General features: G+C 34.4%; 2 protein-coding genes across 2 annotated transcripts; both read left to right on the top strand.

Annotated features, from left to right (window-relative positions):
* Positions 1-9404: 9404 nt before the first annotated feature.
* LOC137572423 (retinaldehyde-binding protein 1) lies at positions 9405-10599 on the top strand. The gene is made up of 4 exons (XM_068284183.1): positions 9405-9637; positions 9700-10075; positions 10137-10311; positions 10372-10599. The coding sequence occupies exons 1-4, from the start codon at positions 9556-9558 to the stop codon at positions 10552-10554; spliced, it is 816 nt and encodes a 271-aa protein (XP_068140284.1). The 5' UTR covers positions 9405-9555; the 3' UTR covers positions 10555-10599.
* A 543-nt stretch (positions 10600-11142) lies between these two features.
* On the top strand, positions 11143-13651 carry Ku80. Its single transcript, XM_068284152.1, is given in 5 exon segments — positions 11143-11328; positions 11389-11606; positions 11666-11788; positions 11842-12805; positions 12807-13651. Coding segments are annotated over 5 exon segments (2073 nt in total). The 5' UTR covers positions 11143-11217; the 3' UTR covers positions 13464-13651.
* The last annotated feature ends 441 nt before the right edge of the window (positions 13652-14092 follow it).

Raw genomic sequence — 14092 nt, forward strand, 5'->3', positions numbered from 1 at the left:
ACTTTTCTTTACCTTGATCGAAACGCTTCCTACAACATTAAAAAGCTTTATAAAATATTCGATTGACTTTAAATTTAAAACACATTTTGACGAGTTTATCTTATTTCATGTCTATATAAAATAAATTAAATTTCGAGTTAAAACAATTTAAATGTTTTGACTTGGGTGAAATATTTAAGATTTCTTGACCCTAGAGCAGTGGCTGATTTGGATGCGTGCTCGACTAGACCATGTTAGGTATTAGTTGCTTATTTTTGGCTCGAATCATTTAAGCAAAAATGCTCCCGATGGGACAGATAGTACATGGTGGATATACTTCTTAAATGGCTGAAACAGAAAAAAAGAAATCAAAATCCAAACAAATTTCGAATTCCCTTCTTAATATCTATAACTTTAAAATATTCACTTTGTCTTCATTTTTTCAACATCTATGGCTTAGTAGCCTTGGGGTAATCATGATATTCTGAAAAATTAAGACATGGGATTAAAATAAGATGCGATGAAGGAAGTTTAGAGATGGGTTATCATAAAAGACAGAAAGACGACAAAAAGTCCTGCGATTCCCGTTAATTTTTTCCATTAATTGTTGCTCTAATCCACTCATTAAACTTATTATAGATTTTGAAAATAAAATTATATAAATTGAACCATGTTTTACTTAGTTTCTCTATAACTTCCAAGTTTGTAAATAATTGAACCAAGTAAAATTGTGTAATTATCGATAAAACAAATCAAATTATCTAAAAATTACTTTTTAAATACAAATTTCTTGCAACATTGCCCTTAACGGGGTTTGTCTTTACTAAAATACATTTTTTTCTTATTATTACTTAGCATCACTCTCTCAATTGCTTGTTGTCGCTATACAACTTGATTAAAAAACCACAATAACCACCCACAATATTCCACACACAAGTGAAAATACACACTGAATGGAAATTCGATGGTGGACTTGTGGACACAAAACTGTTTCAATATGACGCTCCAATGACATGCTGGGCCATGGAGAGGTCAGCCACAGGGTAATTTAAATGAAATGAACAACAAATACACTCATACTCGTAAAATCCCCGCCCCTCTCTCATACACAAAAAATGAAAGGGGGAAAAAACAAAGCCAGAAACAGAATTTCGGTTGCTGGTCCTGGCGACATGTGCCGCAAATGTTGGGCGAAAATAAATAGCAGCTGTAAATTCGAAAGAATTTTGTGTGCCTGATGATTGGATGATTGGGTGAACGGGTACTCCACGCATCCCATCCCTCAACCTCTCTACATATTGCTTTTCAAATTGGTCATCAGGCCCAATAAAAAAAATCACCCAAAATCCAAAAACAAAGACACAGCAACTCGGGTCGAACTTTTATGGCGTTAACAAATTGCTTTTTATATCACAATTTTATTTTTGCAATGCCTTGCCCTATAATTTATACAGTATAACTAATCTATTTGTTTGGAACTGCCCAAAAGGAACTTACTAGGAGTATATATGTAGGTATCAATCAATCAAGGAACATTTTTGTTTCCATCTATGGAAATATTCTGCCGCTTAAGGGTATTTTTTATCTTTTAATCTGAGTAAAGAACTCGAACCTAAACGTGACCCTACTAAACTGTTTTTATGGTTTTTGCTAATATAGTTTTATCAAAGTATATTTAAATAAAGTACAGCCCAAACTTATCCTTTTTGAGGCTGGAAAGAATGCTTCCATGAAAGAAGCTATGTATTTCCCAGTAATATTCTCTGCATTAAGGTTATGTCAAAATTTTTATTCAGATTCTTTTAGTAGAAAAGAAGCTTCTTTCACTATTTCGAATAATCGACCTAGTATACCGCAAAGTTTCCTAAATTCCAAAAAATGCAATCCGTTTAAAATTTTTAGACTGCCTAGTGCCTAATTCGCCTATACACTATAACTTAATATCTGAAAATAGTACAAAAAACTGCTTTCAAGAATATTAAAACTTGATGAAAGAAATGCGATCAAACACTTGGATGTCTTTAAACCAGGCCCCGGCACTCATATCCCCCCGGGGACGAATATGAGTCCATAAGTTCAAAAAAGGTTTAGGCCAATGACGAAGAGCACTTCATAATACTTACATAAATACTTTATATAAGAGCATTTATTTTAAAACAAATCGCCACTCTGTGTCCTTCTAGAGGCACAACTTTTCTTTTAGAGATTCATGTAAGTATTACCTTCTTGTTGTTTCCAATAGGAAATATCAAAGCAGCTAACTTGAGCATAACCATATCATCTCAGCTGATCAAGAATATATGTCTATATTTTATGGGGTCGAAAACGTATCCTTTTGTGCGTTACAAATATCTGACAAATTTTCTAATACAGTCTACAAAAGATCAGATCCGATTCAAAGGCAAAATATGTATTATTTATTTATTATTAACAAATTTCCAATTATTTTAACTATTGTTTCGACAGTTTTCAGGATGGGCAAATGGGATGCATTCCATTATATGGTGATATATCCTCATTCCATAACATTAAGGATTTTGGTAACTAAAACTCAACATCAAGGATATTAAGGCACGTCCTTGTTTTCTGACTATGCGTAGTCGGATTTATTCTTGCAGAGTTTTTATAAAGTTGACTCGAGGAAAAATGAAAAAATTTAAAAAAAAAATGTCCACAATTTGTTGTGCTTACTTTTTCAATTTATTTGAAAGAATACAAAATCTTTACTAACTGTGTGTGTGTGTGTGTGTGCATTCATATTCCTATCAGACTTTGGCATTCATCTCTAGAGCTCTTTGGGTGGGTGTGTGTGTGTGTGTGTGTGCGGCGAGTGTGGGTTAGAATGTGAGAGTCGGAGTGGTCTGTGTCTCTTTCTATTAAAAATAACAAATCCCTAAATACGCCACTCAAAATTCAATTAAAACTCTCGAGGCACAAGCGTCAACAGATTTACACACAAATCCATAAGGGAGTCCTTTGTCAGTCCTGAATGTGGGTGGAGAAAGAATGGCACTCTGATGACAGGAGCATTCTGAGCAACACCAGCTATCCAGTGAACCACAAAAAGAAAACAATAACAACAATTGAATGGTTTACTTTATTTATGCAGAGAATATATATTTATAAACTCTTCCAGAAGGTAAATGGAATCTATGCATATCTGTCAGCTCTTGGCCAAACGCCTGTGATTATGCAATGGAAATTGTATTTTTGGCATCAAACGCTCGAACGGTGTCTGGGCATTGAGCATAAATTTTCTACTTATCGCTTATTGGCAACGAGAACTTTCATCTTTGCCCCGGGCAAAAAACACTTTAAATTTTACTCTTGGAAAATTTGCAACTTGCAATGTTTATGAGACGAAGAGAGAATGATGATGCGGTTAGGCTTGGTCTAATTTTGATGGCAACATTTTTTTTTTTTTTTTTTTTGTTTTTGTTGCACTTGTACCTCTTCTCTTTTTTTGAATGGGGCACACAAATGTCATTAGGGGTGGACCCTAGACCATAGTGGAGAATGTATGTATGTTTTGCCTACTTTTGACCATCGCCACGGGTGTCAACCAAGAGATGACAGCGTGAGGCAGGAAATTATAAATATATTATTATAAATTAGCCAATATTCATGCAAAAGTTACGGCATGTTCTTTGTTTATTTCCCACATTATAAAAGTTTATCTAAACAATTATCATCCCCAGTTCGAAAAGGTCTACATTTGGTTTTCTGAAAAAGACTTGAAGGGACCTTTGCACTTTGGTTGGGGCGTATTAAGCAAATAATCAAGATCACGACTTGGAACTTCAAAATTTAGTTAATTTGTTTGACTCCACAGGTCCACACAATGACATTTTTCTATGGCAAGAACAGGAGATCCTTTTTGAGAGTTATTTGAGGTCAGTTTTTCTATATTGGCTCAACTTTTTATTCAAGAAAACCTTTTTTCAGCTGACTCAGCGAATATGAATATGAAATAGATTGATTAGAATAGATTGGGGGTTATGGACACTTCATTAAATAGACCCTTCATTAAACGTTAAACAAGTGAATCTTCGAAGTGATCCGGCAACTTTGATAAATCCTCAGACTGACAAAAAAGCCCACTCAAAAATTACAGAAATTTCTTTTCTGATGGGGAAATCCCTGAAAACTTATTTTAGATTTGTACATGACTCTTAGGATTATAATCGAATTTATTTCGAGCCGTTACTTAGTTCAATTGTCTAGTGAAAAATCATAAATAGTTTTAACTTTTTACTTATGTTATATAGTATTTTGGCTTAACCGTTCTCACAGTTCATGGGGTCGATATCCAATCACGTTGCCATCGCCAAGGTTGTGCGTTTTATTTTTTTTTTTTTTTTTGGTTGTGTGTCTCAAATTATGCACTTTTTTTGGTCACCACAGATGTTGAGTGGCTGCTGCTGCTCCTTTATGGGTGTCCTTCTTGTGCGTGTTAAATGTATGCGATTTGTCGTGGTAGCTCTTTAATGGCCAACTGCCAGAGACGACGACCAAAAAGAGAAGGAGGAGGGGGAGGAGTAAGAACCCCAAGTGGGAACCGTTATGCTTATGGTTTTGGTTTTGCATGGCGGCACGTGTGGAGAGGTTATGACCAAGTCCCTGTTGTTGCCCTTTCCATTTACTCAGCACGGCAACGACCACCATCATCCATATACATATAGCCTTGAACAAAGCAAAACTGAAATTGAACAAATTCCTGACAAATTGGAATTTGGTTTAGTTTTTTTTCTTCTTCTTCTTCTTCTTGTCGCCGTTTTCCCATTCTTGTTGAAATTTGGCAACATTTTTCTTTTTCTGTTGTTTCTGCAACATTTCCACGCAAGATTTCGTCTCAAATATGCGATGCTTGGACATTATGATTATTTCTACATTGCACCCGGCCAACCCCCCCTCCCGGCCCAACCGTTTCAATGTTCGCATCTTAGCTGAAAAATGACACTTTACAACAGTTGTAATTTGTTCGTTTTTTGTGTGTCCTGTGTGCTAAGGATGCTAAAATGGGCTGCGGAGTGGGGAGACTCCATGTTGGTCAGCCAGGTCATTGGTCGTCCGCAACTATGTCGGCAGGAGGCGATGGGGATCGTTGGGTCATTCTGGAGTCCTGTCACAAAATATCTGTTTTGGGGGTATGCCAAATTGTGGGTGTCAATGTGATTTGTTGCTGGCCATGATGATGTGGGCGTAGTTGCAAATTTGATACCATTTTTGGTTTTGTTGGACATGAAAACGATTTTACAGTTTTTGGAAGTATTTGGCAATATTCTGTCAACAAGAAGTTCCATCGGTTTATGTACTATCAAAAATGGGGGAAGAAGGATTTGTTTTTTTAGCTTTAACGTGCTTGGTAACTTAGATTTTAGATAGGATAGATAAGAATTTCATATGACTACCTGACCTAAGACTCTCAAAGGTAGCTACTTAGCAAGGAATTACTACGAATATTGGAATACCTAGGGGCTATTTTGCGAACTATCCTTAATGGATAATACTTATATAAATATTGTCAAAGGTAATCATGAAATAGGGGGTGGAATCACCAGTTCGTCTCTGGTGTAAATGGTAGGTTAAGTGGATAACCTGTTTTTCAGACGTCTTATCTACATGCTCGTGTCCAGCAGCTTGAGTGCCAATGCAGGTTAGCAGGTTTCTAGCCTGGACAGGTACCGAATGCCATAACTCCGGATCGCCCACTTAATTGGCGGGAAGTTAGGGTCTTTGTGGAGGATGGGTTACTCCCTTAAGGAGGCCTTTCAATAATTCTGCGCAGAGGCTTGTTCTGAAATACAGGCCTGAAGCCTGATGGCCTTATGGAGCAGCAATTTGTTGCACGTGGTGAGCTCAGATCTCCTGCCGAGTAACCACTGCATTTTTGAGAGTTTTAAGTTTAGCTGAGTTGACCCTGACGTGAGCTTTTCAGGTTAATCGCCTGTCAAGAGTAACTCCTATATTTTTCATCTTATACTTATTCTTTTTAAAACTCAAAATTTCAGTATCATTTTTAAACATATGTGGAATAGAACATTTTTTTAATTTTGGTTTTGAAAGATATTACGCCTGTGACAACAACAAGGCATGAGATCATTAGGATCCGTAAAGTGGTGTAGATGTTACATACACAAATATTTTTAGCAAACAAATATCACACCAGACTAGTCAATGTGCCCTCGTATTCTAGTAGACTTCTTTTAATTAACCTCCGTTCTTGTATTAACCGTTAAATTTTGCTTAATATGTATTATTTTTAACCACAATCTTTTGAATGGCGAAAAAGACTTGTCTAAGTTTCCTTGTGTCACTTGTCGTTCTACTTACTATGCCTTGTATTTACCTTTTAGGATCCTCTGCAATGTTTGGAAATCTCTTAACTCTCTAAACTGCTCAGGACCTTTTATTCCTTAAATCAAAACGTCTATACCTCTTATTCAGTTTATGGCTAATCTGTTTGTTCATTTTCCCATGTATAACATACTCTGTATATTATTATATTCGCTATTAATATTTCCGCAAATATTTATAAAAATTGGTATTGATATTAAATTAATTATGAAGACAAAAGTCTTGATTGATTCAAGTATTTGTATTGAATCGCCAACTGTTACCCATTCATGTCTTTTCAATTTTTCTAAACTCTGTTAAAAAAGTCAACTATTTTATTGGATTTGGATTCTATAACTTATTATTATTTAGCTACACATATTTAGTTGACCAACTAACCGCAATTGAATCATTTAATCAGTGGACCTAAAATACACCAAAAACACAAATAGTTAGTTACTAACCACAAGGGGTAAATGTTTATTATTTTGGCAATTCAAATTGAATACATTATTTATACAATTTATTTGGTAGATAATTACAACAAACTCACCCATTTTCGACTAATTTAAATTACATAAAATAATGTCCTAAATATCAGACTAGTGGCCATTGTGGTTATCTAACCAAAAACTAACTAACAAAAAAAAAAAAAACAAAGGTAACAAAAACAATTGACAATCAGAGATATTCTCATTTGTTATTAATGAAAATTTTGCGCCTGCGCCACAATTACATAAACTTAAAAAAAAAAAATAACAAAAATAATTTGATATTTGTTATTTATAAATCGGTATAATCAATCAATAAATATTCATTTAATATGCATAGAGCAATGTTAATTTCAACATTTTCAACTAAGTCACGCCCCTGGCCAATGCTCTTAACCCTCGCCAATGGCAACAGCAGACAACAAAAAACTCAACAAAGATATAGATACCGAGTCTCGTCTATCGTTAAGTTTACTAATTAAAACTGCATAGTTTTGTTTTTGATACTAGGCAAACTTTGCCCAGCCGCAGTAATAATCTTAATGAAATATAATGAATGAAATGGAAAGAAAAGCGACCAACTTCATCACGTTGTCAGAATTGATGATGAACACAAGGCGAAAAAACGATGGTAACGAGCCAAGGGAAGTGACTTTGGTGGCAAGGCAAAGACCAAAAGACAAGAGGGCATTATTAAGTCACGTAGCAATCGTGTGTAGTTGACATTTTCCTCAATTATCGTACTTGGAGTTTTCTTACGCGTTTTCATTTTGGACTACGTTCTTTTTCTCTTTTTGTGTAAAGGGTATATTAAAGTCGTCATCAAATCATTAATCTTTTCCATGAATTCTTATTTAAGACAGTATTTCAATGCATTTGATTCTGATTATGACTAATTATCAAACATCGTAAAAAACAAGCTTATAAACAGTTCCCTTATTATCTGGTAAAGGGTATCTTGAAGTTAACGATCTATCATATCTTCGAGATTATTTTGTATGTGTTGTGTGTTGTGTTTATCGCGGGTTAAAAAATTAACTTGGTTGAAAAAGTTTTATCCATCATTGATCCAAAAAACAGATTGATACCGATATATGCAAGGATGGAAAACTAAAAGCCTTTAGATTAAATTGTGAAAAAATAACTAGTAAAGACATGAAAACAATTTAATTCTCAAGATTTGAATGCAGATTAGGACGCGTTATTCTAACTTGATACTAAAGTCCTAAATACTCAAAGTATTGAACTTTATAAACTTAAGTTTGATTGTAAGATTGTTTGTTTATTGGCTTTTTATACTATGCACATGGGTGAGATATCGAAGTTGCCAATATGTATGTAACAGGGAGAAGGAAGCGTTTTTCCGAGTATATACCTATGTATGTACATATATTCTTGAGCAACACCAACAGCCAAGACGATTTAGCCATGACCGTCCGTCTGTCTGTCTGTTTGAACACCTAGTTCTCGGAAGTCATAAGAACTAGAACCACCAAATTTGCTACGTAGACTACTGTAGTACCTACGGTGATCAAGTTTATTTTGGCCACGCCTCTTTTCGCCCCCGCTATTTAAAGAAAACTGAATTTCTCAAAATCTAAAATATCTAGAAACATCAAAATTGGTTTTTATAATTATTTGGAAAGAGCGCAGAATGTGGTTGTGTAAAAAGTTAGCCACTCCTTCTTCCGCCCACTTTATTGCAACTAAATTTGACACACAAATATCTGTCATTAATACCAAGCAACGTATCAAATTTGATAAAAATTTGAAAATGGCCAAGCTATATAAGGGACTATATAATCTCAGGTTACTAATAGACTCAAATTTATTTTGTTGAACTCGTACCTTATGTAATTATAAGTCTCTACCTTAATAAGTATAGCGATCAATGAATAAATTTGCAATCAATGAATAAAAGAAAAAAAAAAAAAACAACTTAATGATTGAGTAAAGAAGTAAAGACAGTCCAAATATTCATGACCAATACTGTATTAGTTTTAACTTTTGAAATTTGTTTTGTATTGTAATAAATTTTATTAAATCAATGATCTAATAGTTTTCCAATTAATAATGTATTTAATAATGATTAAAACTTGTCACGTTTTTGTATTTTGTTATTTTTGTATTTTGTTATTATTGGACTAGCAAATAATTCAATTATATTTAAAAAAAAAAACCAATAAAAAAAAACAGTTTACAAATATTTATTTGTTAAACACAAGAAGAATTAGGAAATGGAATCCAAAACAACAAAATTTATTAACTCGCTTTAAACTAAATCTTCAGTTTAAGTTTTAAGTTTAATATCCGTGCTTAAACAAATGAGTTCCAAAGGAAATTAACTAATAATTAGATTATATAAACAATAATAATAGAAAAAAATATTTTTAAGGCAAAAGTCAACATTAAATGGATATACCCGTTAATTTTACATTAAATTCACATCACATTAAATTGAGATCCATTAGAAATATTAACGCGTGTTGGTTATAAAACTAAATAAACATTAATGCCAAAAATAAAATTAATTAAATTTGGATATGACAATTTGTCGCGTGTTCTCAGTGCGCATTGAGCGCTCTTCAAGTGCAGATCGTAGCCGGATTTGAATTAAATTTCAAAACATCATTTCAAAATTTTATGAAATTTTCTTAAATATTTTTCGGACATTTTTAAAAATTTTTTAATTTCGGACCAAACTAAACAAAAAAAAAACCCTTCAAGAGACGTGTTGTGCTTGGACAAAATGCTACTATTCCTACGATCTCGGGTAGAGTACACAGCGGAACAGCTTTTCAAAATAAAACAACTGCGTCAACTAGTGGAAAGTGAGTGAGATTAAAAGATTTACTTTGGATTTGTCCTTAATGTTTTTGATTCGCTTTGACAGAATCGGATGTACTTCATGTGGGCACGGATGACACATTTCTGACGAAATTTCTTCATTACACACACTGGGACACAATAAAAGCCTATCAAGCTATACATGCCTACTACGATTTTAAGCACAAACATCCCAACTGGGTGGCCCGGCATCCTGTGGACTATTACCAGAAGTTATTCTATGCCACACATGCGCGTTTCGTGATGCCGAATGTGGATAAAAATGGACGAGTTTTGGTCATTTTTAAGACAGTCGATGCATTCCAGCAGTTTCCAGACTATCTGCAGAGTCTGGTGGAAATCGATGATTTGATTTTCGAATCCCTTTTAATGCTACCGCGTGTCCAGGAGCATGGCATCACGGTTATATGTGACCTACAGGGGTAAGTTAAATCAAATATCGAAAACAAAATGCATTTATGATTGATTTAAATCCCAACTTAGAACCACTCGAAATTTTCTGAGACAATTTTCACCATCATTTATGAAAATAGTCAATGAAAAAAATGGAGTTATACCCTTTACACAACGCATAGTTCACATTATTCAACGTGGTTTTCTTATGCATGTGACCTCCACCCTATTTATGCCCTTTATGAACAAAGAGTTCAAAGAGAAGGTACGATATTTAATTGTTTGCAAATTCAATTGTTATTATGTTTTGAGTTTATTTCTTTAGATCTTCACACATGATGGCAAACATCTTAGCAAATTGCGGGAAATGATTGGCTATGACAGCCTGCCAGCTGAATATGGTGGACCTGCAACCAATGTCCTTGACACAAATTTGATTTTTAATTATTTGAGTCAAAATTCCAAATATCTTGAAAAACTGCAGGATTATGAAAAGCGTTCCGCATAAGTTTTAATAAATTACAGTAAGCAAAAAATAAAAATAAAAAATGTCCGATTTAAGAAAAAAAAATTAACATTTTTTATTTAATAAACACATTTAGTTGTAAGTCCCTGAATTGAAAATCTTAAAATATTATTGAGTAAACAATATTGGGACATTATAAGCGAAGAAATTAATTTTTTTTTTTAATGCTTCATAATTTCTACATGTGATCGGGTAATATTACCTATTACTATCAATATAAAGCGATCATCTAACAAAAGGAAAAGTTATAAAGTTGGCGTTTCTGTTTTATGTTGTAATGGATTTCTGATCTTTCACATGGTAGAAAATTAAGAATTAAACAAAATGATTAATAGTTAGATACTTTTAGCAATAAAATGTGATATGAATTCATTAGGCGAATTTCGGTTTATGCTTGTATTAAACATTTAACAGTTATAAGTTGTGCCGCTCATTTATTTTCAAATATCCCGCCTTCAAAATTTCAATTATTGGCGCTCAATTTGAGACGCGAGTAATTTAACACTATTTTATTTGCCACGCCGCTATTTTCTTTAACCGCGCTTCATGTGGTATTTTGTTGCAAACAACTAAAAGTAGTTTGTTGTGAAATTGAGCTAAGCGGCTTTGATTATTTTTTGAAAACATTTTAAATATACATTCCCAATGGCAACTAATAAGGAAAGTCTTATTGTGATCCTGGATATAAGGACCTGCGCGCAGGAAGAATTCAAATTGAAAGCTGTAAAATGTGTGGCAGAAATAATCAAGGATAAGGTAAGTTTAAGTCATGTCGAATCTGTTGAAAAGGGATTTAATTCAGTTAATATGCTTTAGATTGTCAGCGACAAGAAAGATTACATATCCTTTGTACTAGTGGGAGCAGAGACCCACGAAAAAGATGCTCCAAATGTCAAGAAATATGAAACTATTCAACTTTGCACTTGGCCATTGTTGCTCAAATTCTTTAAATTTGTCAATGAGACAGCTACAGAGAAGGGTCAATGGCTAGATGGTCTCAAAGTTGCCTTAGAAATGCAGGAGGAGGCTATGGCGTAAGTGAAATATTGTTACCACAAAGGTATCCCTAGATAAATTTTTGGTTCGTTCACAGTTTTAAGCCTGCTAGACAGCGAATTCTTTTGTTGTTTGACTTTAATTCTGCGAAACAGGAATATGAACCCTTTCAAGGAATTACAAACAACTTGCTCAATTCGGGCATTGAGCTTATAGTTGGGTAAGTGTACTGATTAAAAAGGTTCTACATAACTTCAACTACTCCTCACCTAGATCTCACAATATTGCCTACAAGGATAATCCGGAAACAAATATGCCACAGGCCATTTTTAATTTGAGCCGAAAAGCAACTCCCGAAGAGTTGGAGAACCAAAAGCATGCCTTACAGCTCGTTTTCCAGTGTAATGCAACGCTCTGCAATTTTAAGGAGACATTGCGTAACATCTTTAAGGTTACCAATCGACGTCCTTGGTGCTGGAATGCCAAACTATTTATAGGCAGCAAGATTACCCTTAATCTTCAGGGCATAATTGCCATGAAAAATGAAAGTTTGGTCAAATTGAAGAAGGTTTGGAGTGAAAAGAAGGAATGGGTGTCCCGTGAGGAGCGCTACTATATCAAGGGCGCAGAGATCACACCATTACCAGAGGATTTAATAGATGGCTATATGCTGGGCGGCACTGCTGTGCCCTATGATGATACGTTAATTGAACCAAAGGAACCACATCCGGCTGGTCTTCACTTCGTAGGCTTTGTCGAGTGGGAGTCTATACCTAATGAATACTTTTGCGGTGATTCCCTATACATGCTGGTACACCAGAAGGGCAATTCCGTTTCGGCCAGGAAGCTAGATGCCTTGGTCAGAGCCCTTATACTTAAGAAACGTGTTATCCTGTGTTGGAAAATATTCAGTTTAAAGTTCAATACGCCCAGAGTTGTTGTATTAATTCCACAACAGCCGGAGGAGAATAAACCGGCGAGTCTATACATGCTGGAGCTATCCTACCATGCCCAGCATCATTTCTGGGACTTCCCGTCGTTGCGCACACCTAAAACCGAGTCGAACTCTGAGCAATTACAGGCAATTGATAATCTTATCGACAGCATGGATCTAGAATACACCCTCAAGGATACTCAAATGCCTCGAGCCTGTGCCCAAAACGATCTTTTACCCTTCGATGGGCTGCCAAGCATTTATGAACAGAATATTATGGATATACTGGAGTATAAAGTCCTTAAAAAGAGTTTCAAACGATGAACAGTTTAAAAAACTAAAGGAGGAAAGAAAGTTCGTAGACGTTTTCTGGAGTGTGCCGGAAGCTATTGAAGAGAAATCAAAACAGGCAGCAAATGCAGTGAAAAAACTTTTCCCATTAGAGCGAAGTCTAGCCTGGCAGGAGAAACTTAAAGCCAAGGAGCTTGAAGAGCAATCCCTACCGGTTAAACAAGAACGTAAAGACCAAGAAAGTCCTTTGCACTTCGATAATGTTGGCTTAGTCAATCCTGCTCAAGACTATAAGCAAATTCTCGAAAACCTAAAAACACTTTCTAACACCACCTTACGAGATAGCCAATTTCAAGTTCATTCCGCTCAAATGCGTGTGGTTATCCTTACACTAATGGAACGTAGGAACTTGAATTTAAAGCAACTTACAGAAGTTATTCAATTATACAGAAAAAGTTGCTTGGACTTCAATTCGCTTAAAGAATATGATCAATTCGCGAGCGAACTAAAGAAGAAGGCTACCGATAATCAATTAAAGGAGTTCTGGGAGAAAATTATAGTGGAACTACAATTGGGTCCCTTGCTAATAGGTGAACCCACTCTGGATGATGAGTTAAGGTTGAAAGGCTTCTACACGATTGAACAGTGGCCAGATGCCATGGAGGAGTAACATTTAAGTCATTAAGACATAAGTGAAATGGGTTTTAAGTTGAATATTACATTCATGGATTGTTAAGTTATATATTTTTAAATTTCTATGCAAATCACTTTCATGCACTGTTTATGTATATGTATGTATGTATGCTATATTATTTATAATTTATATGCAAATAAAGTATTTTTATATGAAGACCAGAATTTTGAACACTAAAGATTTAAACATTTGAATTTGTTTTTTGTGTTCAACATTATAAATCTTTCAAACTAACGAATTTTAAGGAGCTACTTCGACACATAAGTGGATTAATGTCCTTTAAATTGTTCATTTATAAAACTTATGAACCAAGTAAGTAAATGTATAATTTATTTTGCGTTTTATTAATTATTTTTTAATGAATTTTCAAAATACATTTACACATTTACAACGCACACAGCAAAAAAGAAGGAAAAAAGAGGAATGAAAAAACAATGAATTTAAAGCAAGAGGAATGAATAAAATATTAATCTTAGTTTTGGATTTTTCTTTTTCATCGAATGATAAATAAATTTTGAACAATTTTTTCTATCACTGGGATCAAATGTATAATTATAAATAATTTAAAAAGGGATAAAGTGCATAAAAAACAAATTTGAAGATCC

The sequence above is a fragment of the Drosophila tropicalis genome, unplaced genomic scaffold, assembly GCF_018151085.1.
Source record: "Drosophila tropicalis isolate 14030-0801.00 unplaced genomic scaffold, ASM1815108v1 contig_302, whole genome shotgun sequence".
Lineage (NCBI taxonomy): Eukaryota > Metazoa > Arthropoda > Insecta > Diptera > Drosophilidae > Drosophila > Drosophila tropicalis.